This window comes from Myotis nattereri, assembly GCF_964212035.1.
Source record: "Myotis nattereri genome assembly, chromosome: 11".
Classification (NCBI taxonomy): Eukaryota; Metazoa; Chordata; class Mammalia; order Chiroptera; family Vespertilionidae; genus Myotis; species Myotis nattereri.
In genome coordinates this window covers 61,921,287-61,948,381 of record NC_138086.1, presented here as the reverse complement: position 1 = coordinate 61,948,381, position 27,095 = coordinate 61,921,287, and the positions used below count along the sequence as shown (strand labels likewise).

General features: G+C 38.9%; 1 protein-coding gene across 1 annotated transcript in view; it reads left to right on the top strand.

Annotated features, from left to right (window-relative positions):
* Positions 1-16,850: 16,850 nt before the first annotated feature.
* SKAP2 (src kinase associated phosphoprotein 2) overlaps positions 16,851-27,095 on the top strand; it is a gene marked incomplete at its 5' end in the record, with an annotated part of 151,879 nt that continues 141,634 nt past the window's right edge. Inside the window, 3 exons of the mRNA XM_081102291.1 lie at positions 16,851-16,917; positions 26,203-26,308; positions 26,917-26,942. Of these exons, the coding sequence (XP_080958417.1) occupies positions 16,851-16,917; positions 26,203-26,308; positions 26,917-26,942 (199 nt within the window). The remainder of the gene's footprint in view (positions 16,918-26,202; positions 26,309-26,916; positions 26,943-27,095) is intronic.

Sequence of the window (27,095 nt, the reverse complement as noted above, 5' to 3'; positions counted from 1 at the left end):
TCCAGGGGTTTCTAATGAGCAGCCAGGATTGAGAACCATCTTCTAGGAATGAAAAAAGTCTAGTGCCCTTAGGAAGAATAAAACAGAGAAGTCATACGTAGGATTAATTTTGTTTTGATTCCTAGTGAAATAATAAACAGCCCACATTTATTAAGCAGTTAATTAACATAAAGCTAAAAATAGCCATTATTCTAATGAAAATAAAGGCAGAATCAGACAGAACATAACATTTAAAAATATTTTTTTATTGATTCCAGAGAGGAAGAGAGATATAGGAACATGAATGATGAGAGAGAATCATTGATCGGCTGCTTCCTGCATACCCCCCACTGGGGATCGAGCCCTCAACCTGGGCATATGCCATGATCAGGAATTGAACCATGACCTCCTGGCTCATAGGTTGATGTTCAACCACCTAGCCAAGCCAGCCGGGCCAGACAGAACATACATTTTTTCCGTGTAACAAAAGAAAGCTTGAAAAACTATATCACATTACCCTCATCTCTTTACAAATTAACAGCATATTTGCTAATCTCTGTACATTTTTCCTCCCCAACTCTTGAATCTGCTCCTTCCTCCTAATTCCTTTGCTCTTCCCATAGATTAGCACATTGCAGTCTTCCACGTGTGCAACCTCCTAACTGGATTTGCTATTCCTTCTTTCTACTCTCCCTTTCTCAAAGCTTCCAGATGAACCAGTTCTTAGTAAAGCTGTTATCATACCCATCATGTTATCCCTTTGCTGAAGAATCTCGCATTCCTTATCCTGGCCTTCTACTGCTCAACAGCCTGGTCCAAATCTACCTTTTTTTGGTCTTATCTCACACTCTACCCTTTCATCCAATCTATGCTTTAGTCAAATTGAATTAGTCCCTATCATAAATGCAAGTCTGCCAATTAACCCCTGCTTAAACTTAGCTTTTCCATATAATATTTTTCTTATAATTCAGCTGAAAGAAATATTTTCTCTCTCAAAGTTCCAGAATACTTTAACTCAGAATATCTTGTGGCTTATACCTTGTTCTGTTGTGCAACATGGCGCTGTGTACATGAGTTACCTTATGGGCTGATGTCTTTGCTTCCTCTTTGTTTATATTTTGAATGGAGAAATGAACTTTCCAGTTTTTTTCCCTTATGAAATTTATATTTCTATGGCTCTAGACCACTTGAAAGAGCTTAGTAGGAGAGACTGGTGATAAAAATGCCTATGTCTCAGCTGGCAGCTGGGTAAAGTTTATTGTTTTCTGACTAGTTCTACAGTTAGTCTTTACTGAATGCCTATGGTGTGCCAGGCATACAAATGTATCCTATAATACCCACCATAGCCATCTGGTCTTCATCTTTCAGATGAATAAGCTGGTACTCAGGGTAACTTGCCCAGCTTCTTTCATAAATGAACAGAACTGGAATTCCAGACTTGCCCTGTCTCTCTCTAAAGCCATACAGGACAGGGTTTAACTGAAAATAGAGATGGAGGCTAGATATCAGGCCACTGATTTCTCCCCCTACCCCCCCCCCCCCCACTCAGTTCATCCAGACAAGGTCAGGCTCCCATCTGCTTGTTCACACATCAGTCTATTCTGACTGTATTCCTAGTTCTACTAGGAAAGCTACTCCTCATCGAAACGCACAATTAAACAAAGGGAAGCCAAATCTGCCTTAGATACCTTGAATCCAGCCCAATCCAACCCTGCAAAAACCATTGGAAACCATTAGGATTTAATAATAGAGATAGAGAAGCATCAAAATGAGAGACTACAGAGCTGTTAATGAGAGCTGAAACTTCCTGGGGTAAACGAAATTGGTATGAAAGCTCAGTCACTGTCTTGCTTCTTACATATTCATATGAGAACATAGGGGCTGTGCCTACAGGACCTCAAACGTTCAGTTTCAAAGTGAATTTGAATTTGTTACCTGGATATCCCCCAAATAACCAGATTTGTTTGTAGCCTTCAAGATGTTTACCTAACATTTTCACTTCTCATCCAGACACAACCTGGAAGCTATGAACATCAGTTGAAGAAATACAATTCCAGTCCTATAGGTTTAAACCTAGAGAATTAACTGTAATGGGAATTTGACAATCTAGTTCTAAAGCTGCTACTAGCACAGGGTTATTATTTAGTTTAACAGAGAGGAGGACATCCATTTTTCTTACTCAGAGTGTCCGTGTACTCTAAATTCCTAAGTCCCTCTTGTGAAGGCCAAATGTGAACATTCAAGAGGTAATAGCAGCAGAGAAAGAGCTTCTTTTAAAAACACTTGAGTGAGAACTGTGGGCGCAATGTGAGGTGACAGCCTAGGAAGCATTAGGGGAGACAGTTGTGGCCATGAGACGTTTATGGCAGAGCAGAGCTGTAACTTTAATCCTCATGTAAGTTTTTTCCAGTTTCTGGATAATCTGTAGAATGACTGTCACCACTGAAGTCAGGACCGAGCCTTCCAGAGTCAGACTGCTCCTCACCAGAGGGACTTTATTGTCTCTGAAGTAATAATACGAAACTAGACACAGTGCCTACCCAGGTACCACAGAGATTCCGTGATGAGATGTGAAACTTAGGAAAAAGCATTTCCCAGAATCTCTAAAATACAGGGACTGCATTGTTTCCAGTGTGCTATGCCTTCTATTAGTCTCCATACTGTTGGCTAATAAGTCCCAATTGACACATATATAGAAAGGATACCAAATTGGTCATAAATGTGGCTTTAAGTCAGAGAAACATTTGGTGACCAGGATAGTTGGCTGATATTTGATGCATATCGGGTTCTCAATATTTAAGTATTGTCTAATAATTTCCTGTAGGCTTCACTTTTTTTTTTTGTCTTTTCCAACTAGCCTGAGAGTGAAGGTTAGTGGCTAGATAATGTTGCCACAAGGTAGGAAATTTACATTCAATTCCTAGCACACCATGGAGTTACTAGTGAACAACTTAAAAATCTCTTTACTTCTGTTTTTTTTTTTTAATTTATAAAATTAGGAGATTAATACCTTGATCTCATAGGAAGGCTGTGAAAGTAAATAAGATGAATAGCTAATAAAGATGGAAAGGCTCCAAGCAAATGAATAACAAGTTACTAAGTACATTTGTTTATAACTGCATTTAAAGAATTCAGGTTTTATTTTTATTTTAAAATGGTAGCATAGTAATGGCTCAGTGTGCCATGACAACAGTTTCAACACAGACTGTTATATTCTGTATTCTGAACATAGGACATAATAGCTCAAATAAAAATGCTCTGGCCAGCCTTAAAGCATTTTCAAGAAACCTTTGAATGGCTGTCTTTCTGTCTCTGATTTCTTTGCACTCTAACTGCTAATGCCAGGGAGAGCAACAAGAGCCAGAGCAAAATACAGCTTCCTAATCTCTGTTAATGAGGTGATAAGTAACTTTTCAAAAGCTTCTACCATTACCACTACAGGAATTGTTGGAGAAAATCTTGAGGGAACAGGTAAAAAAAGAAAAAATTAAAACCAACCTAAGAAAGGACCAGCCTTAGCAATATGGAAATAATAAAATGTTTCAAATCTCTGCTTCAGTTTTGTTCGCTGAAAATACTTAATGCTGGAAAATTCTGCTTTGAGTATTCTGAAGGTCCAATTCATCTTTTATTAGGGAGCACTAATTAATTTTTTATATAAAAAAACTATAATTTTTTTCTATTTTAAAATAAGGTAGTTTTGCAAAAACTCTCATCCAGTTATTTTGCATCATACATTCAAAATGCAGTTAGATTTTATTGAGAATATGTGAAGTTCAAGTCAATTTCAGTTAAATTAGTGATTAATACACTTTCTTTGGTTAGTCAGTTGATCTGATAATGCTCTGCTTTGAGCTAGCAGAGTGGATTCTACACCCAAGCCTCTCTAAAAAAATGCAATAATAACAATTATTATTTGGTTTTATAAATCTTGCAAACCCTTTTCTGAGCCTCTTGGCATAATAATAATAAAAAAAGATGTAGATTAACTTTCCCATTATTTAGAGCTTGAACCAGATTGCTAATTTTCCAAGTTCAGAAAATGCCACAATTAAATTTGTAAAAAAAGGTTTTATCAAAGCAAAACAGAGAAACAAGGACTTTGTAACAGACAAGAACATTCAACCAGGAGAGATGAGGTGCTAGCAGCATGTTTCAAATGAAAAGTAGAACTATTTCCTGAAAACTTTAAAAACAAAACAAAACAAAACGGATTCACTGAGCTATCGCCATCATTGATTTTGTTCTGTGGTTATTCAGCCAGAAGAAACATACCCAACATCCATGGTAGGCAGGAGTCAGACCCTAATACGTTCTCTTCTTCTAACACAATTTTTGTTGACACCAGACTGCCCTGAATAAATACTCTCCAGACCTCTTTGCACTAGTGTTGTCCTGTAACTAAGTTCTGGCCAATGAGATGTAAGTGGAACTGCCCCGTGGCCGCTCGAGAACCTGCCTGAAGAGAAGGCTAGTGCATGCCTTTTGCCGCTCTTCTGTGACATTTCCATCTTCCTGCCTGGAACACAGATGCTGCCATGTTGGACAACAGAGTTTGAACTTCACATTTTGAAAGAACCAGAGAAAAAGAGCGCGGATCTCTGCACATGGAGCAGCCATCCCATCCCCGGACTGCCTGCCTGGACTTGAAAACGAGAGAAGAATAAACATTTATCCTGCTTCAACCGCTGCAGTTGGTGCTTTCTGTCATTCCCAGTCCAACCTAAACTAATGAAGACACAGGCTTTGGGGTTCACTGAGGCCAAGGTGGGAGCAAACCACTACCTAGTTAAAATCCAATTAAAAAGACATGGACTGTTTCTATCACATAGATAAAAACAAACAAACAAAAAAAAGCAAACAAAAACAAACCTCACAATAGAAAACATTTTCTACAATACAATTGAAATATAAAATGAGGCCAGAGTTCTTATCCCAGTTGCAATACTAATTTCCACCACTGTATAATGAAATAAAATAAATACATAAATCATAATAGATCCCAAGTAGCAATGATTTGTTCTCAAGAGTTTGTGTGAATAGTCATTTTGTTGTATGATGTCATAGAGCACATTTACCTTTCTTTATCTATAATAATAATAAAAATGTAATATGCTAATTAGACTAGAAGGACAACTTTCCTGACAAAAGCCATGGACGGAGGGAAGCCCGGGTCCCAGGTGCCAGAGGGAAGCTGGTGCCAGCAGCCGGGAGAAGGAAGGCCTACTTTTGCATGAAATTCTTGCATTGGGCCTCTAGTATAGATATAAAAATACTCCCATTCCAGATTCCTTGAATCAAATTGAGTGCTAGCCAAAAGCTAGCTGAAGAAGAAGGTATTGCTATTGTTAAACTAATCTTTATTAAACATTAAAAAAATCAAACCTGCAATTCCTCCTCTTTCCTGCCACCCCTTCGTCCACTCCACACACTCTTGGTAGGTGACCTCACCTCTTCTCAGAGGAAATAGAAGCCTTCAGATAGGAAGTCCCTCCAGATTTCCTAACCCACTCGTGCTCCTATTCATCCCGGCCTGGCCTCCTTCTCTCTCCCTACCCAGGGTCTGTGCTTTGAGTCCCAACACCTCCTGCCTTCTCAGGAAACAAGTGCTATTTACATATTTAAAATATCTTCTCAACTGGGTTATTCCCACCTGCTTTTAAATAAGCTTGTTTCGCCCATTGTGATAAATGAATGTTTCCTGCCCAAGTCTCTATCTTTCCTACGTAATGTTTAGGTGAACACTGTCAACTCTTGCCTGCGTGATTCCCTCTCTTCTGTGCTTTTACAACTGATCTCAAGGCTGAGAAATAGGTTCCCACATTTAATCTGGTCACAGCCAAGTCTTCTGAACCGAGGAAACAGATATTCTGTCTCTTTTAAGTGGTTGCATATATCTGCTCCTGCCCCACTTATGTGTTGAATTCTTGGTTTAATTCTCAGAATGAAATCTTACATTCCCAGTTTTCTTATTCCTAGAGAATACCTTCCTGTGACTACAAAATACACAGTGCTAGTTTTCACAGTATTTTCCTAACTAAGAGAATTCCTCAAAATCTGTGTACATGCTTTCACTACACACATAATAGCAGATTTTGTCTCCTGGTCATGCCGTCTTCAAATTCCATATATACAGCTCACTGAGAATTGCAATGTTAATTGAGCAGTTCCACTGGAAAAAAAAATGAAGTTGCTCCTAATAGATCTTATTGAAATAATTTGCATTTACATCAAGAGTTTACAAAATTTCCTCTTTTACTAATTCATGTTTAGCTACTTACATAGACCCCACTGCATGGAAGTTAAAAAATAAATTTAATAAAACTGGAGTGGATATTTGTAGAGAAAATAAATGTTTCACATTTATTGGAGTGTTTTATGATCATGTGCATCAGTAAAAGAAAATTGAATGTCTGACCCACATGGAAAAGATGTTAAAGTGATGAGAAAAAATTATATACTTCTGAGTCAAGCTGATCAGAAGATTATTTATGTATTTTAGGGGCACACTTTCATTTCCACGTTTCCAAATACCAATGCTGAACCCAGGCAGCAAGAATGGCTGCTTCATCTGAATATTATGATGGCTTTCTGATTTGTTGCTACTTAAAGCAATCACATAAGGGCAGCAAATCCCCAAAACATCAGAAAATGTAGTATTGAAAATGTCTAGTATTAGTTTCCTTCAGATGAAACTTCCTGAGGAGTAGGAATAATAAAAGACAATCCTATGAGTGTGTGATGAGCAGTTAGGGACACGATGATTAAACTGGATGGCTTTCATTTAATTCACACATGGTAATTCTTAAGTGACTTTTCTTCTTCTTCAGAGGATCAGTACAGCATAGGCACTGCATTCAAAGGCTCTCATTAAAAATAATTGAAAATAATTTTCAATCAAAATTCACTTTATAAAAAACTAAGCCTTTTCAAAGACTGAAGTTTGGTTTGCTTCTATGCATTTTATAGAACCACAACATAATATTAAAAGTTTCCCAAACAAAGTATTGTGCAATTGAATTTTTTAAATTATGTATATACTAGAGGCCCGTTGCAGGAAGATTCCTGCAAGAATAGGGCTTCCTGCGGCTGGAGCAAAGCAGAGAAGGGAGCGAAACCTGCTGAGGCGGGCTTAACTCCCGCTCTGCCGCCCGGCTGGTTCCCCTCCCACCTCCTGCCTCCGCCTCCTTGGCTCTGTTCCTGTCTCCACCGCCTCTACTTTGCTCCCTTCTGCAGCGCCTCGCTTCCACGTTGTCTTCAGTCTGCGCTCCCAGCTGGTATATGCAAATTAACCGCCATCTTGGTTGGGTTAATTTGCATATAGCCACTCTGATTGGCTGGTGGGCTTAGCAAAGGTACGGTCAATCAGCATCTTTGTCTTTTATTAGTGTAGATTTTACTTGATATATTTCTGAATTCTACCTACAACTGTCTAGATTATATGCTGAGTAACACTGATATGAAAATCAAGAATGTGAGTATATTTGAATACATAAAATTTGAGGACTTTTATTAATAATTCATGTGTCAAATATATTGTTTTCTTATATTAGCTTTTATTTTTTAGAAAAAAGAAATGGTATATGAAATGGGATATGCTTTCTATTAATTCATTCAGGTACATATTTTAATACATGTCATGTCTTAGGACTGAAACTGAAATGACTGAAATGACTAAAAATTTCAAAGCAATTGAAACTTTTGTGAAAAATGTCTTTCAAATATTTTCAATTGAGAAAAAAAAGCCCCCACCCACTATCACAACAAAACAGTGAACCACAAAGATATCTAGAAAAGCAGAAGACACTTTGTTCTGTTATCTGCCAGAGGAAATTATTTCAGATAATAACTAAGATGGGCCCTTTGGCAAATTATAGCTGAATCAATTTTGTCAAGTTTCTGTAATTAACATTGGTTCAATGTAAGTGTTTCTCTTTTGTAATCACAATGCTGCATAATATTTTTTACAAATATTGTATTTGTAAATAGTTTCAACAGGAATATATTTTGTTTTAGACAAAATACATTTTTTAATGTTACTGAATGACTTTAATGTTACTGAATGACTTTGAAAATGTTTAACCTTGCCATGTTGATGTATGGCCTAAATAGTTCTTAATTTATTTAGGTCATAGCATGATAGTATAGATATTACAGATATGTAATATATTTTTATATAGAAACTTGAGGCCCAGTGCACGAAATTCATGCACTGGTAGGGTCCCTAGGCCTGGCCTCCAATCAGGGCCAATCGGGGCCTTCCTTCCCCCGGCTGCCAGCCACTGGCTGGGGCTTCCTTCATTCCGCGCCATCCCCTGGTGGTCAGCGCATATCATAGCAGGTGATCGAACTCCCGATCGGTTGAACTCCCAAAGGGACAATTTGCATATTAGCCTTTTATTATACAGGATGTACAAATAAAGTATTTTCCTCAGGTTAGCTAATGTAAGCTGTGTGCTTTTCACTTTTGAAAAAGACAGTTTCCTTTAAAATGTTCCATATGAGCACTGTTCCCCAGGAAGTACATGGCTATATTTCATTTGAAAATATGAAAATGAGGACTATGCTCTTCTAATGTGTAGCAGTTAAGTACTATAATAAAAGCATGTAATTTGGGGATGCTTCAGGATTTCCTTTTTTGTGTTCCACCAAGTTAAAGCAATTTTTCTAGATTTTTAAAAAGTATGCATTTTGACAGTACTGCATACAAATATAATAATGTTTTACCTCTTAGAAAAAAAATTAAGGTGACTTTAAAAAAAATAAAGCTGAATACTCATAGAAGTATAAACTACGCGGGTTGGAGAGGAATGGAGTTTGCCAGTGCTCTTTCTTCTAGTGTGTGGTTCTCGGGGAAGGCACAATGCTTTCAGGATCAAAGCCAAGAACTAAAATGAGGAAGCAAGGTCCGGATAGACAGTAATGTGCTTTCAGAATGTTGAGCAAATGGACTGAGGGACAGCAAAGCCCATCAGTATGGTAAATTACATAACCCTCCATGCTCTTCATTGTGCCATAGACATGTTTGTGGCAGGCCACACATTGTGAAGACTGGGTCATAATTTGTCAATAGCACTGACTTCCCCTGCTTACCAAAATTTAATCCATGAGATCACATTAAAGTAGTCATTCAACAAGTAAAAAACAAAAGGGGAAGAATTAAGATGCAAATTATCAAGGAAAAATGTCATAAAATTATGCTGCTGAGGGTAAAAGTGAAAACTGTTTTATGAAATGGGATTGAACATGGATTTGCTATGTTTTTTTATATAATACTCTCTATATTTTTATATGTAAATATAAATAATATTATCTGACATATAGTATTCCTATCTCCTCAATCTTTTCCTTAATCTTTTGAGTTAAAATTTACCTCTTCTTAATCACACATTTAATTATTGCCTGTCCAGGCTCCTGCTTTGGTCCTGGCTGAATTGTAGCTATTCTATGAGCAAGTATTAACAGACCAGATTAACAATATTGAAAAAATGTTATTGTTATATCACTTTTGAAAATGTTTACGTCCATTTCCAAAGAGCACATGCCATTGGTTCAGTGCTGTATTTTCATTTTTTAAACATAAAAAATAATAGATCAAGTTCATTTCCTCAGCGGAGCAAATAAAATTAAATAACTGCAAATAAGTGCTAGAGTTCTTATTTAATTCTTGAAGAGTGGTGCATCAGCACAGAATCTAAGACTTTATTTTGGTCCACTGCTTTTTTTCTGGTGTGCCTGGATCATTAAGTAGCACATGCCCCCATGTGTTAACTAACATTATTGTGGTAAACACTTTGCATTATATATCAAGTCATAACATTGTATACTTTAAACCTATGCAATGTTACATGTTTATAACAGGGGAGGGGCGGCAGGAGGGCTCCAGGGTGTGTCTGGCCCGTCTGGCCCAGTACCGGTTGGAAAAGGCAATAAATAAAAATAAAAAATAAGACAACCCACATGTCTCAGCTGCTTGTAGGAGAAAGAGGACAAATATACTTAATTTTTTGGCTTCTAGTTAAGGTTGTTAATACTTAAGTGGACCTACCCAGTAGTTTTCCAGATTAGTTTTTTTTTTCTCAACTAGAGCTGAGATATATAAAAAAGACAAAAATTAAAATGGGGTGGGGCTGAAAAGGGGAAGTAATAGAAGAATTTCTGAGTATAGTAACATACCATGCAAATTATAGGCAAAAATTCAAGGCAGTGCTTCAAGTCTTGTAAACATGTTTTCCTTCTCTTTGCTTAGTAGTGGGACACCAAAAAAGGGGGAAGAATTTGGTTGAGCCTTTTAAAGTTTACTTATTTTACTCTTATTGGTCTTAAAGTAGTCATTTGTAAAACACTACTGTTTAATATTGACAAGTTTGAAAGTCACTGAAAAAAATTAAATGGCAGTTTAATGTTAACAGCTGCTTATGGTTATCAAATCCATCAAAGCCCTTCATGAATATATTAGGCACAAACCCACTGAATTACTGTTGTGGCAGACAGCTTGGTATTTTAACATTGCTTTGTGAGAATAGATGTACTATAAGAAGAAAATCATTTAAAATCTGGATAGGGAATATGAATTTCAGTTAAAGGGAAAAGAGGGCTGTTACCTGGAAAGAGGACCAGGTAGCCTTGACTGACAAGTTTGTAATGGATGGTCAGTTTCCTCTTATCTTATTCCTAATTCCTAGAATCCTACAGACTTACAGAATTTTAAGAACTCAAATCCAGTCTGTATTAAACTGTTTATTATTCTTATAAATGATTGGCCAGAGCAGCAAAATGTCTGAGTATATGTTTGTGTGTATGCAAATGAGATGCAGAACAAAGGAGAAAGAATTGTTACCTTATCTTACTAAATTAATAAATTATACTAATAGGATTAATAGTAATTATGACCTAAAAACTTAAAAGATAAGTTAGTGAACCACATCTATCAGGATCTATTTGTTCTGAATCACATCATTTAAGGGTAAATGACTTTATATGAATTCCAGTGAGAATATATATTTTTCCTGCAGATTGCCACTCAATGATAAACTTACACTTACCAGCCCAATAAGTTTCAAATGAAGAGAGGAATAAGAATTTAAAAATAAAAACAAGTCTTCATTTCTAAAAACTTTTAAAAGAGTCCTAGCTAGATGACTTGAAAGACACAAGAATAACTTTAAAGAGTTTTAAAAGCAAAATTTTAATTGCTGCTTCTATCTCTTTACTTATGATAACACAGGTGTATATTCTCGGTGGCTTTGCAATTTGTCAACTTATATTTCCTGGATTTCCCTTTTCTGTCTGTTTCTGGTTAGGGTGGGCCACAAAGGAGACTTCACATGAGATTTGCAGAAGTGAAGCAGGAGGCATTTTTGTAGCTCACATTTGATTTACATCATATTTTGTAGCTCACATATGATTCACATTGTTGCGTCTCTGCTAGCTCACCTCTCTGGCATGAGGCAGCAGCTGGGCCTGTAACTGCTCCACCTTCTGCTGGATTCACCGTTCAGCTTTCTGACCAGAGTTGAGTGTGTGTTTAACTCTGCAATGAAGGACCTTGGCTTCTGTAGGACATCCACACCATCAGAGTTAGAGGCAACAAGAGCGAACTTGGGTTTCAGGTTGTCCTCATGAACTGTGGCTTCTGCTTCTGTGTTCCAGCTTGTCACATATTTCCTCCCTTACCCCTTCCTGACTGCTTTGTGGAATTCAAGCTCCAGCATCAATTTACCACCTTCCACAATTGTGTAGGGTCAAACCTCTGTAACAAATTCCTTTATATTATATCTCTCTATTTACCTTCATTCTAGAGCAGCCGTGGGCAAACTACGGCCCGTGGGCCGGATCCGGCCCGTTTGAAATGAATAAAACTATTGAAATAAAAGACCGTACCCTTTTATGTAATGATGTTTACTTTGAATTTATATTAGTTCACACAAACACTCCATCCATGCTTTTGTTCCGGCCCTCTGGTCCAGTTTAAGAACCCATTGTGGCCCTCGAGTCAAAAAGTTTGCCCACCCCTGTTCTAGAGTTTTCGATTCTCTAATTCAACCCTGATACACATCAGGATAGTGACAATATAAAATGAAAAGCAGCCCTGCCGAGGCAGCTCAGTGGTTGAGCACTGATCTATGAACCAGAAGGTCACAGTTTGATTCCCAGTCTGGGCTTATGCCCAGGTTGCAGGCTCGATCTCTGTTCATGCAGGAGGCAGCTGATCAATAATTCTCTCTCATCGTTGATGTTTCTATCTCTCTCTCCCTCTCCCTTCCTCTCTGAAATAAAAAAAGATATTTTTAAAAAATGAAAAGCAGGTTGAAAAAACTACACAATGGAAAACATAGACTACCTTTCTTGGAAAAGGATGAATCAGAGGACAGACCCAAGATCCATGGAGAAGTTATTCCAGTTGCTACATTTTCCTGATTAAATTTCATAATTGCTATGAACCAGTGGTCTCTATATACTTCTTACTGTCCCCACCCTTTTAGAACAGGAATGCCTATAGTGGTTATCCCATGCCTGTCCCACCATGTATGTTATGTGAGGGAGCAGACAACTTATCTTTTTACTTCCTGGGTCTTCAGATCAAGAGAACTGTACTCAAGCAGCTGTATTTAAGAAACATCATCCACATCTGGACTCAATTTAAATGAGAGTTTGGACTTCGAGCTGATGAGACTTTGTAATAGGATATGACTTCCTTGGTGGCTTTGAGAGGAGATGGCTTTATTTTTCACTGGGAGAGATGTGAATCACTGCAGACAAGAGAGCTGATTCTTACCTCCTAGTACACATAATCTGTGTAGTCCCTTCCCTCTATATAACTAGTGACCAATCGAATATGGAAGCAGTAAAGTTATGCTACTTCTGATATTAAGTCATGAAGTCATTGCAGCTTCTGTCTTGGTTGTCCTATATCTTGGATCATTCCCACTGGAGGAAGCCAGTTGTCATGTTAAGAACACACTTAGGCAGCCCTGTGGAGAAGTTCATGTGATGAGGAACTGTGGCCTTTTGCCAATAGCCGAAGAGGAATGGAGGACTTCAACCAACAGTCTTATGGGTGAGCTTTCTTTAAGCTGATCCTCTAGCTATGGTCAACTCTTCAGATGACTGCAGCCCAGTCTACAGCTTGGCTGTAACCTCATGGGAGACTCTGAGCTAGAGCCATCCAGCTAAACTGCTCATGAATTCCTAACCATCAGAAACTGTGAGATATTTACTGCTTGCTTTAAGTTAAGTTTTGTTATGCAGCAACAGATAACTAATACAATACCTAAGTATTTCTTCCATATGTCTATGACAGCCAAACGAGAGGCAGAGGAAAGTAAATTGTGTTTTAGCTCACTGTTTTTCTACAATGCTCATTAAGATTCCTTTAAACCTGGGCCTGTGGGAAAATACTTATTTAACTAAGCTAAATTTGAAACATGGTCCAGCCCACGTGGCTCAGTAGTTGAGCATTGGCCTATGAACCAGGAGGTCATGTTTTGATTCTCAGTCAGTCACATGCCCACGTTGTGGGCTCAATCCCCAGTAGGGGGCGTGCAGGAGGCAGCCGATTGGTGATTCTCTCTCATCACTGATGTTTCTCTCTCTCTTTCTCCCTCTCCCTTCCTTTCTGAAATCAATAAAAAATATATTTTTAAAAAGAGATGTAAGTAAGGGGGTTAGCTTTAGTTATAGGAAGATATACAGTCATGTGCTAGGTAAGGATGTTTTGGTCAACAATGGAATATATAGACAGGAGTATACCATATATCCTACGTGTGTAGTTGGCTATAACATCTAGGTTTGTGTAAGTATACTCTATGATGTTTGCACAAAGATGAAATTGCCTAACAACACATTTCTCAGAATGTATCCCCACTCTTAAATGTCGCATGACATATACATATATATATATATATATATATATATATATATCACATATATATTTATTTATTCTTTGAACTGGAGGATTTATTTACTTTTGAGAAGATAGATCATGAGATTTCCCCCCTCCCCCAGAGTCTAGTCCAGCTGTGGGCAAACTACGGCCCGCGGGCTGGATCCAGCCCATTCGGCTGTTCTATCCGGCCCACGGAGCCGAAAGAGCGGAGTGTTCTCTTGCTCTCCCCTCTGCTCTTTCACCAGCAGCAGTGTTAACCTGGCAACGTCGGGAAACACGGCCGCAGCTCCTACTTCTGAGTCCAGTTTAAGAACACATTGTGGCCCTAGAGTCAAAAAGTTTGCCCACCCCTGGTCTAGTCTCTCCTTTGCAGAATGGTGGGGCAGCTGCTACTTCTCTTGGGTTGAGATTTAAAGTTTCATTTATTATTCATTTTTATCTAATATGACTAGTTTAAGAATACATGTAAAGTATGATTTGATTTCCTTCCTAGATTTTGTTATGGAAACAAGAGAAATAAGAATATATTTTTCCTAGCCTCTGTTTATTTCTCTTTCTGTCTTATAATCAATTTCAGTAACTTTAACAATAAACAGTAAAAATGATAGAGTATACAAGCCTTGCCCAAGTGAATCCATCATGAAGCTGTGTCTGAGAATGGTTTCCTAAACAGGGGAAATGTGTTTCATACAAAAAGTCCATTTTCTGTTATTGCCTTTTTTATTTGGACTACTAGATGCTATATATTTTAAGGCCATCTTAATAGTTTCCTGTCTCTCAGTAACAAGAATGACTTGTCATAATGAGCAGTGTAGACACTGTCCATTTGATACACTCCCGAAAGCTGTCTATTTGATACAAGAGTAAATCACCTCAATTCCTTTGTGGAATGAGTTGAGTATAAATAAATGAATGAGACACGAGAAGAAAAAAAAATCTGGCCAGGTCTATCAGAAGAAAACAAAAGGTAGGAACATTTGGAGGCCTAGTTTAATATTTTTAAAAAAACGTGACAAGACAGAGAATTATATGTAATAACTGTAAAGGAGGGAGAACCCTCACGAATACAAGATGCCCATGAAATAGCTTCTTCCTTCTTTAGAAAGAAAGATAATTTTGTAGTTTAAGAATAATAAGTCTTTGAAGTTGGAGGACCAATGTTGTAAAATGATTCTATACTCACCTTTACCTCCACTGAAAAGAATTAGAATTTTCAGCACTCTTTCTATAATTCATCACATATCTAAATCTGAGTAGGAATTTCAGTTTTTATTTTAGGAAATGGGTTTGTTTTGGGGGTGTCTTTTGGTTATGTTGTATGTTTTAATTTTCAATTTTTGGTTTTGTTTTTTGTTGAGAAGACTCCAAAATGTTTTACTTTTTCCTTTTACAATTAGTGTGTGTTGTACCTCTTAGAGAATTATACAAAAATGCCATTGCATTTGACTATTTAATTTTCTTACTGTTACTGATTTTGGTATGAAATATTAATAGAGCTGTTATTCTATGTCAGGTTTAGGGTTCCAGTTGGGGATGAAAGTTATGACACACTTTGTGCCCTATGATTCTCAAAATCAAACCTCAGGATGTTTAGATTAGAACCCCTGGAAGGCTTGTTTAAAAATGCAAACAATCAGGCCCTACTCTAAACGGCCTGAATCAGAATCCCTGTGAGTGGACTTCGGAATCCGCGTTGTAATAGGTTCTTTCTGTGGTTCTAATGCAAACTAAAGTTTAAGGGCCAATGATCTAGTCAGGAGGGTAGAGGAATAAACAATTTACATTGTGCTTGGAGCCCAATACTATCTTCAAAATACAATAGTAACATCTAGGAAAGAGCTTCTCCATGGCAGTTCCTATCAGAAGAAATAGAAATATGTATGTATTTCACACACACACAATTCATATTCTCTCTCTCTCTCTCTCTCTCTCTCTCTCTCTCTCTCTCCACACACACACATCCCACCCCCCCACCCCCCGCCAGTGTCTTTTGGGATTTTAGAGAAAACGTGAGAGAAGATTTACAGATAGAAGACAATAAGTCTTGTTGACTAAAGGATCAGGTTGGAGTGAATATATTTTATAATTCTACTCTTCTAATCATTAGCAATTTGATGCTTGGATGGACAGTGGTATCCACCCGCCCACCCACCCACCCACCCATCTATTATCTATCTATCTATCTATCTATCTATCTATCTATCTATCTATCTATCTATCTATCTATCTATGCATGAAGTCAAAAGGATAGTGACTAGAGCTCCCCACTCTTCGTTCTTGTAGGGGAAATCACCCACGAATCCTAATTAGGCAGAAAATAACGGAAGGGCCAATCATCGCTCTCCGGACTGGCTTCTCCGGGAGGACTGGCGGAAGCGGGAACATTGTTGCCTTCACGAAATCGGACAAAGAAGGCCACAATAGCTCAGGGCGGTGGAAAATTCCTTATGGGTACCAGGCCAGGTGTCAAGCCTCGGTGGTGCAGATCGGTGGCCAGGTCTCTCAATCGGAAGGCTTGGATGCACCATGGATACGGTGTTTTCCGAGATGACCAGGAAATGGTCAGCGGGTCTGGGGGTACCAGTCACAAAAATGGCGGCCAGAGCTTCAGGCGCAGGTCAGGTGACGCAGCCCCACGCTCCCTTCCCACCAGCGGCCCCGCCTCCCGCTCGCTGACGTAGAGGGGGGCGTGCCTGCCCGGAGGCTCTGTCCGGAGGTTAGGAAAACCCAGGGACACGCATGCGCACTGGGGCACTTCAGGCACCGGTCTCTGCGCCGCCCATCGTCCCGCCCCGATCTGCGGGCGGGGCAGGGCCGAGAGTCCAGTGCCGAGGGCCGGCTTCAGTGACTTCCTTGTTGGGATCCCCGGCCCGGCAGTGTCCGGAATCGTAGTCCCGCTGTGCTCACCGGACTGCTAGCCAGAGGCTAGGTCGCAGCCGCAACCCAAGCAGGTCCTTCCCCCGCACGCCCCGCGCTCCCCGACATGCCCAACCCCAGCAGTACCTCCTCTCCCTGTCCCCTCCCCGAGGAGATTAGGAACCTGTTGGCAGGTAAAGAGCGGGAAGGGGGCGGGTAACGCTGCGGGGCGGGGGCGCAGGGACGGCGAGCCGATGGGGACAGAAGCTTTCACTCCGTACCCCGCTTCCCTGCGGTCCCGTGTCTCCTGGCCAGTGGGACGGGTCTGAGAGTGGGAGTGAGCGTGTGCTGAATGTGGGCGCTAGGATGATGGGGCAGCCCTCATGGATGGCATGTACTCTTCTGTGTGCATCGTGTGTAAGTGTGTGCATCGTGTGTGTGTGTGTGTGTGTGTGTGTGTGTGTGTGTGTGTGTGAACTGGCAAGGGATCATCAGTAATGGAAGAAGTAGTTCTTCGGCCAGTGGAGGAGAAGGGTGTAAAGAAGCAAAGTGATGTCTGAGCTACCGATGTCAGGGGTTATGGGATGAAAGGGTTTGTCATTTCTAAAACTCCCATGTTTCCTTGAACATTCAGTCCACTCGTTGAAGACTTTCAGAAAGGGCCTGATTCTCAAATGGCCACTTGTCTGCAGCTTGAGTAACCTAATAAAAGGGAAGGATGTGTTGAAGTCCAACTTCCTGTGTCACATGAATGTACTTCATCTTTACACCCTCATCTTCCCCTTTTCAGCCTTATCATGTATAGGACTTACTTTAGGAGATAAAGATGCAGTTCTTCAGAGCTATATATATGCTAGGTATGTAGCTGTGTATTGTAGCTAAGGGCCAATGAAAAATTTATATTTCTGCATCAGGTAGAAAATATATTAGGGTAACACAAATATTACCTATGTTGATGCTCTGGAATTCTTACCATTACTCACTGGGTCATTCATGCATGAGAATTCTGGAAACTGAATTTTGATAGTTTTACTTTAGTTGTCTCTTAAGTATTTATATTTCAATATTGGTCATGAATATCCTCTATTTAATGGGGTTCTCTTAGATACCTATATTACAAGTTGGTTATTTTAACTTGTAAAAAGCAATATCTAAAATGTGACATTTTAAATAGTAAGTTACAGTTCTAGTGTGAAACCAAATCTAATACTCTGCTATACTGTTTTAGAAGTTAGCATCATGAATATGACAGAGAAAATAAAATCAATATGTATGGATGCAGACTTAGTTTGTGTGAACATGATTACAGTGTGATGAACGCATTTGTGGTGGGCTAGATTCTACTCTAAGAAATGTTTGTTGTCAGTAATGGATACCACTCAGGGAAATATTGAAAGAACTGAAAAGACAGCTTTTATTCCATTATATTAGAGTTTCACATGAGTACTAGTTTGTTTTACTACAGTTAACATTTTTTTGTGATTATAATGCTGGAATTGCTCAGAGTATTATTATTTAGAGTATTATTTTAATAATCTGATCAGAGTAGTATTTATCATTACTCCAAAAATAGATGTTACCATTTTCAGGATGTTCCAGGTCTAGAACTGAATTTCCCCCCTTTTATGAAGATATGAATTTTTTAATTTAAGAAATAAAGTACAAACCTTTGGGTGCCTGTTTTTAAAGCTTGACAGCCCCCCGCAGTAGACAGTTTGCTCTTTTGGTCTATAATCATACATTTGCAGATAGTATGACATGTACTTTTTGAGACCCTTTATTCTCTGATGCCCATATATTAAAAGTGTTTCATGTGGCCCTTATTTGAGTAATTTAACTGAAAGCTTAGAATTACATAATATTTAAATTATCTACCAATGCTAACTTTCTGTATACTTTAGCCATCTCTTTCTTTAGTCTGGTAATATACTTGCATCATGTCTGAAATCAGCATTTGAAAAGTTATCTTATTGACATTTTCAATATTTCATATTATTGAAGCAAATTACATACTAAAACACATGAAATGTTAAAACATTACAATCTTGGAGATTATAAATTTGCCTTACACTTTATTGTCAGCAGACATTTTCAAGGTGTAATAAGGCTCTGAGAAAATAATATATCTGAGAGAAATAAGTGAACCAGTGTTTTTTAGTTTTCTTTTTTAAACTTATTCAAAGAAAGCTAACATTTTATATTTGACTGTAATGACAATCTTTTTTGAGGTAAGGAGATTTTCAAGAATAAATGCTCTCAGTTTTTCCCCACGTTTTTCATCCACAACAAATCTTTTGGACTTATACATGATGACTTGTATTATTAAATATAAAAATTACTAAAGCTATAGAAGAATTGGTATTGGTTTGACATTTATAGATATTACTGGCTTACCTAGTTCTTTCTTCGAAACGAAGAACAGAGACATTGGGGGTTGTGGTTAACGATTGAGAGCTATTGGGATGCATGGCATTGTGCTAGAATATTCCAAGGCAGAGAAGGCAAGCACCTAAACTTTTCAGGCATTTTAAATCCCTTGCCCTCAGAAAAAAGAATATAAAGTCAAAAGATAATGCCTTTCAAGATAAGAACGTTTGGACATTTTCCTTTGTATTCCATGTGTCTCATTCAAGTCATTATATGTCATGTGTTTTAAATGGTTGACATTTCAACTGCTTGATAGAGGTAGGTGCTCAAATGTAGTCTTGCCATTTATTATTTTCTTTCTTGTTATTTTTCTTTCTGATTATAAAACTTTTAGGCTTTCTTCCTCACCCCCTTCTCATTCCTTCCCACTTAAAACGACAACATTCTATAGAAATGCAAAAACCCATAGAGGCTATCATTCTTAACTGGCATTTAATGGTACTCTGGAAAAAGTGGCTGCATAATTTGTTACTTATTTATATTTCTACGGAATCGGTATTTAAATCTTGAAAGCCTATACTTTTTATAAAAGTGTTTGAGCTCTTCGTTGTTTCATGAATGGAAAAGTGTTTACAGATTTCTGTTGTTAAAAGCAAATTTTGAACTGCCATATACAGGCAATCATTAATATTTTTTCTTTTAAAATTACGTTACAGTTTTAAAAATTAAATTTATTGGGGTGACATTGGTTAATAACATTATATAGGTTTCAAGTGTACATTTCTATGACACATGGTCTGTATATTGCATTGTGTGTAATTTTTTTTCACAACAGTGGAAGAACAGGTTTAGCCTGGATAATTAGAATCAAAGGATAACCCCAAATCTTGTCCATTTAATCTTCTCCTACATCCAAATATTTTGACTAGGACTAACAGCAAGAATAATCTTGATTTATGTGAGTTGTTCCTCCAGGCAGCCAAGAAAGTGAGAGGAACTGGAACCACTGGCCCCCAACCTCCTCCATATGTTTACTCACCCTTTGAATACTGGAGTGTTAGCATTTTGCAGTCAGATATTGTCATTCATGTGCTTGAGGACAACACACTGAAAAAGGAAAACTGTTAAGAAGATGCTGGTGTCTTTTTATTAAATTAGAAAATGAAACCAGTATTAAAAGAAGAATATAGTGGATATCAATGCTCTGAAAAATCAAAACCAGACCAAACAAGCAATACACAAAGTGGCTATGTGGTTCCTGTAAAGTGACCTTGAGATTTTGCTCACCTGGCAGTCTTGCATCGAAATACTGCATTTCCCCCTATTGGGGATCTCTAGAACAGTTTTTTTTTTTTTTAATTTTCACAAATTATAATCGATAATCCCTTTGGGGGCATTAGGTAAAGAATGCAATTTAACTGAAATAGAGGCAGATTTTTATTTTATTTATTTTTTACTGCTGAGAATAGTATGGTTTGATTTCCACCTTTCCAAAGTTCCATTTATAATTTGGTCAACATTTTGGCTTTATTTTTCCTATGAGAATTATTGATGGTGTATCTGGTGTCCCATAACTTTCTTCCGGGGCATTGGCTGAGTATGTAAAGGGAAGAGTGCCACCTACTGAGTCACCAATAGTCACCTATTTCTTTAGCACCTGGATTTTTCTTCAGAGCAAGAGCAAGCCAGTCCCATTTTGGCAGAGATAACTAATGAGCATAAAGTTGACATGAGAACATTTTATCTCAAAAAGAAATCAGTCTATGACAACTCTAAGATATTCTCTTCCAGAAATGAGAAAATGTGTTTGTAAGCCAAGGGGCCAGAAACTCACAGTTTCTTCTATGAGTCAGATTAACAGATGACTTAAGATGTGAACATTATTTACCTATCGTAAGCATACGGTGTCCTACTTTTCCCTGGGAGGGGACCTTTGGGGTTGGCTTGTTTTCCACATGGCTCTCCATGGGAAGTATTCTCATTTCAGGTTACTAAGTAAGGCTCTTGATAGCACACACAGTTTTTTATAGTTACTCCATCCAAATGATCACTGGTTTTCTGTTTAAAAAGTAGGGATTCTAAATATACTAAAAAAGGAGCAGTGTATAAAAATTTTCCAAATGAGTTTATCTCTACATTATCAGCACTAACATCTTACTAGAAAGAAGATAGAAACAACAGAGTAGGAGAAGCCTCTGGTGATTTGAAACAGTTCAGTTGTCTCTCATAAATTTAAGATTAAGTGTCATATATGGGTGATAAAAGTGGCATAGGCTAGTTTTTATATACTCATTATTCACTTAGTTTGTCTTTTTCAATTAAAGCCAAGTCTATTTTTTTCATTCCACTGAGTTTACATTTCTTTTTCAATCACATACTGAACACACTATAATAGATGCTGCCTAACAGTGAATATAGTGTAAATCTCAGACTAATGTGTTATTCACTGTGGCTTCTTTGAAAACACGTGGTAAAAAGATTTTGATTATTATAAGGTGCTGTTTATCAAGAGTCATCTTTTAGAGGTGAAAGATGTTCATCTCTGTCCTTCCACAGACTATTTTTCTATCAAAATGAATTATTTAGCCTTCAAAACCAATTTTGAAAGTTTTATCAGATGATAGGATATAAGACTCAGGTATGTCTTCTGTAAGAGCTCCTGTGCTTGTTCATGCCTCTTCTTCCATGTTAGAAAAGTCCACAGTGCAACCATCACCTGTAAAAGTGCGAGGCAATCAAGAGAAAGACATTGATTAAGGCAATCAATAACTTTTCAATTAACCATTTTCCAACTGTGGGCATTTGGCTCCATGATGTACATGTGCCCAGTTTAATTTTTATGTTTTCACCCTTAGGAGTGTGTTCCCAGCCATATCTCCTTTTAACAGAGAAGCAAAGCATGTCTTTTTGTTCCAATGCCAGCTTAAAGTTTGGCTGGGATCCTTACCACATTAAGTTTGGTGATAACACCTCAGTGAATACAAACGGAAACCTGGCCCTGTTCATAAAGTAGAGGAAGACGTGGAATTAAGTAGTAAAGCCATTTGGGGTGGAGTGCGGTTGGTTTTACACTTACTGATCTGGTGCTGAGCAAATGGTAGTTGATTCAGTTTAGTTCTTGCCTCTCTCTTCTATACAGTTGAGACCATCACAGAGGCTGTGTGTGTGTGTGTGTGTGTGTGTGTGTGTTGAATCCCTACTTATTGGGTGGTTGGGGGACAGCTGAGAACACCAGGTGTTACCCTTGTGACTTGTTTACGACCTCCAGCCTGGAAGTCACATTTTGGGTTGTTTGCTGGTGGAGGATAGTAAGGGCAAGTGGTCAAACAACCGCTTTTTTCCAGAGTGGGAACCTGTGCTGGGGCTCCGCGCCAGGAAGGCCACAGTTGATTTTATTGTTTGCAAGAATTTAAAGACTGTCCTAACCTCGTGTGGTCTCACCTATTCATTATGTATAGAAGTTGGTAGAAAGCAGTTAGCCTTTATGTGTGTGTGTGTGTTAGGGACCTGTCCTAGCCACTCAGGTGGCATTTTTTCTGAGGGAGGGGGGTACATATGTACAGGAAAAGAAGAGGACAGTTGGAGTACCATTTGGTGATGTGTGTGCTAAGTGTTGGCCTCGGAGGGGTCGAGATGGCTTGTTGAGAGGTTTCTCAAGTTAAACTGCTGGAAGGTTGCTGAGCCAATATGTGATGTCATCTTTTAATTTTGTTTTCAGACCTTCACATTTATCTGCAGAGCGATTGTAAACCTGATCTTATGGGGGCCCTCTCCCCCAGATCTTTACAGTCTTACTGGGAGATGTTTATTCTTGACAGCATGGAGGAGGAACGGGAGCAAAAAGCAGCACGTTTACTGTCCAGTGCCTGGGATAAGTTTTCCCTCCGTGATGACTTGAGGGCAAGACTGATGGAGATGGGGCTCATTCTGGGGATGCCCAGGGGCGCTGATCTGCCGTGGACCAGGCTGCGGGCCAGGGGGCGGGGGTAAGACCTGGTGCTCTGGGGGCCTCTGAGAACAGAGTGTCTCCTCCCCCGTGGCGAGTGCGCCCGTCAGGGGAGGCCTCCTTCCGAGGAGGAGGAATGCTGACTCCCCAGGCCCACAGGCCAGCCAGGAGGCAGGCTGACCTTTCCCGGCCATGGAATGATGGCTGTGCCCCGACCTCCAGGCGGCCTGGCGTCTGCGACCCGCCTCTTAACCGGGGACACGACCCCTGAAGGAAGGTGGAAGGGGCTGCTGGCTCCCTGCGTCACTGTCACCGCGTGCAGGGCTATTCAGGGACCAAGAAAAAGCTTCAGATCGCGCTCCCCACCAGCCAGCCAGCGGAGCGCTGGGTTAGCCCAGGACTTCTGCTCGCTTTTGAAATATTCCCCCGGCCCGGCCCCCGAGCCACACAGCCGCCGCAGATCCAGTCCCGTTCGCCTGGCGCCGGTGCTGCCCGCAAACCCAGCGCTCCCTTCTCACCGCTCCCATGGCGGGGACCCCGGGGTCCACACTCCGCGCCCACAGCCTCGGACCCAGAGCCCACCTCCTCCCGGGGCAGCCCAGGGGCTTCCCAGCGCCCGGCCGCCCGCCTCTGCCTGGCACCCGGGGCAGGACCCGCGCGGCCGGAGGGTCTCCTGTGCCCGGAGGGGCTGGTTTCGGTGGATTCGAAACTAAGCGGGCACAGGGTGGGTTTTCAGAAAAACACCCAGATGTCAGAAGCTTAAAAGCCTAACCGAGTCAGTGGGCACCAGCAAACTAAGACTATTGCAGCCATCGCTTCCGCTTTAAAGCTCTTATTTGTTAAAAAAGACAGAAAGAAAAGAAAGAGAAAAACAGCAGAGCAATTTCTACATCTTCCTGGTCTCCTTTGAGAAGTAATTTTTAAATTGTTAATTAAATCACTTTAGTTGCCGTAAACCCCTTTCCTGGAATAAGTTTAGGAATAAATACATGGAGGCGACTCTGAAAACATAGATCTTTTCCCCCCGCCCAACCTCTGAACCTCCCACCCGGAAAACAAACAAACAACAACCACCACAACATAGCTGGTTCCCGCAGCCTCACCCTCTCACAAGTCCTTCCTCATAAAATACCGGCAGGGACCCGGATTTTAAAACCATTTTTGGAGAATATTAGGAAACACTATGTAGAGCATCGCAGCTTTTGATGTTTTCTGGTTTTTATGGAGCTGAAATGACCTCTTACAGAAATAATTCTTGGGCTGCAATTCGTTCTGTTATCGCTTCCGGAGATGGAAAATAGATCCCGTTTGTTTAAACTTGGATTGCATAATGAAAATGTAAAGTAGGCCATTAACTACTCGGGATGAGGGAATTGGAGACTCACACCGAGGGGGAAGCAACATGGAGCAGACTCTTCCCCGCCATTGTGCCCGGGATTCTCGCAAGGGCCGAGTCGGGCTGGAAGGAAGATGCTGCCCCTTCCCTGACTCCACTTTCTCGGCAGATTTATTGTGACCACCTCAGAGCAGCCAATGAGCTTCTCCATTTCAGCTGATGCTTGCAGGCCCGAAGTTTGTGCGCTCCTGTGGGTGCAAAATGTAAAGCGTGTGGAGGAGAGCACTTCTTAAAAATAGCGGTTTATTATTTTGGGCTCCCCGTGGGCGGCCGGGTCCGATTTGCACTGGTGCCGGGTCATGCCTCTGTGTCCCCTTCAGAAACATGGGCCGCTCCAGCAAAGCGAAGCTGTGACACTTTGCTTTCCGTTTGTTCAGAGACTTGCTTTTGACATAAATATCAGAAAGCTACTAGTATTTTTAAAAAAGTATATCGAGATTAAATTTTCCTTCTTTCACTCGTCATGTTGATTTAGGGAAAAATGACCGTTACACAGTTATTGCGAATGTAGAGAACAACAGCTTATCAGCGTTGCTCATGGTCTCAAGATACTTTTGTAATCAAGAATTTAAAACCGATTACATTCTGTCTCAAACACTAGGTTTTAAATTGTTAACTAGAAGTGCAGCTGAAAGACTATTGTACTGCTTTGAGGTAATACATGTAACATTATTGTATGTCTTGAGACTACCTTTTTATCAGTGTGAGTTAGGAGACAAAGTAGTTAAGTAAAGAGAAAGTAAAACATACCTACTTTTCTTCACTATGAAATATGGATGGTTTGCAGCCATACCTACTTGGAAAATTTTTACGGTATCCTCTGTATTAGAGATCTCAAAATGGGATTTAAAATTCTGTATATAAAGTTAATTTAAAGTTGTACAAGATTTCATGAACAATAAGAATGGAGCTATTATAAAATCATACCGGCGAGGATTTGTTGGAATTTTATACTAGAGAGAACTAGATAGCAGAATAATTTAGAAGTTTATTAATTTTTTAAAAAGAGGATATATGGAAATGTTATATGAGGCCATAGAAATTTTATCTCTAGGTTACTATATTTTTAAATACTGGATGAATGTATTGTTGCTACGTATTCCTTTATTTAAAGAAATGTTTTCAGATAGTAATACCAAGGCAAGAAGCTAGAACACACAAAACCACACAATTGATTATCTTTTTTATTTGAGGTGGCTGGCCAGAGTGGGTGGGGCAGGTAGGAAGGAGGAGGTTTGATTTGGGGAATCTTGGCTAGAAAAGGAGATTTATTTTTTTCCTTTTAAAGCATTGAACACCTGAAAATAGATTACAATGGGAAAAACAGGCCTTGCCAGAGACATTAGCTTATACTGGCGTAATATTTTGAATGACCTAGTCATACAGGAACTCACAAAATACTATTAAATGGTAGTAACACATGGATAAAAGCTCTGTGCTTGCTTTTGTAGGAATTTGTCTTATGGGACACTGTAGTTTATTAAAACTTGTGTGCTTCTTCCTGGTTTAATGATGCCAAACATCCAAACAGCATTTGCTGTGCTAAGCATAAGTAGAGCATACAAATTTTATTAGCTAAGTGGTGAACAAATTTGTCCAGCTTACTATTTGAAACATACTTCAACTGTAATGCTTTGGATTGATAAATAACTATAACAGATTGTACAGATATTAACACTTATGGATAGAAACAATCATTGTCCTATTTGTCTTCACAAAAAATGATTCTTTCTTACAATTTGTATCCTGTTTCTTATATTTTATGTTTAGATGTTGAAGCATTTGTAACAGATATACTGAAAGGGGAAAATTTATCCAAGAAAGCAAAGGAAAAGAGAGAATCTCTTATTAAGAAGATAAAAGATGTAAAGTCTACGTAAGTCATTTACTTGCCTATTATTATTAACTTTTTACTTAGAAGCAACTTTGTAATTAACGTTTTAATAAAGAATTTATTGTCATTGAATTAAAATTTTAATGTTACTTAATTGCCGTTAAGTATTTATAAAGGACAATACATATTTTCACTATAATAGCTTTTAAAAACAGATCTGCTTATCATAATACCCTTCTTGTGAAGGTTTGTGAATATGTATTTTTCTAAACATTCTAGCAAAATTCAACTGTTTACTTTGCTTAGGTGAGGATATATTTTTTTTAAATGATAAGACATAGTTAGGTTGAGAATTTTAACACAAATATGGGAAAATAACCACCAATACTGAAATGAATTAATATAAGTTGTAGGTATCAAAGGTATGTTCTGATTTTACTACTGTAACTTAGGTTTTTAAAAATACTTTTATTATAAACCCATAAATCTTTTGGAATTGTCATTTCAGGATAAGAGGTAGTTTTTTCCCCTCCAAATATATGTTTATAATATACATTTTAAAATAGCTTTGAATTATTGTCACTTATTAGATATTGTTTTGATTTGTCAGTCCTCATTTTAAAATATAATGCTCTTGTTTTATTTTGCAGCTATCTTCAGGAATTTAAAGACAAAGGTAAATTTTCAAGTTTGTCAAACTTGACATTATTTTTCTTTGTGGATGATCTGACACATACTGAAATGTAATAGTTGGAATCAAAATTTAAATATCCGACTGTATACTTAGACTTTCAAGATGAGAGTGCTAGCTCCCCCTGCTGAGAAAACA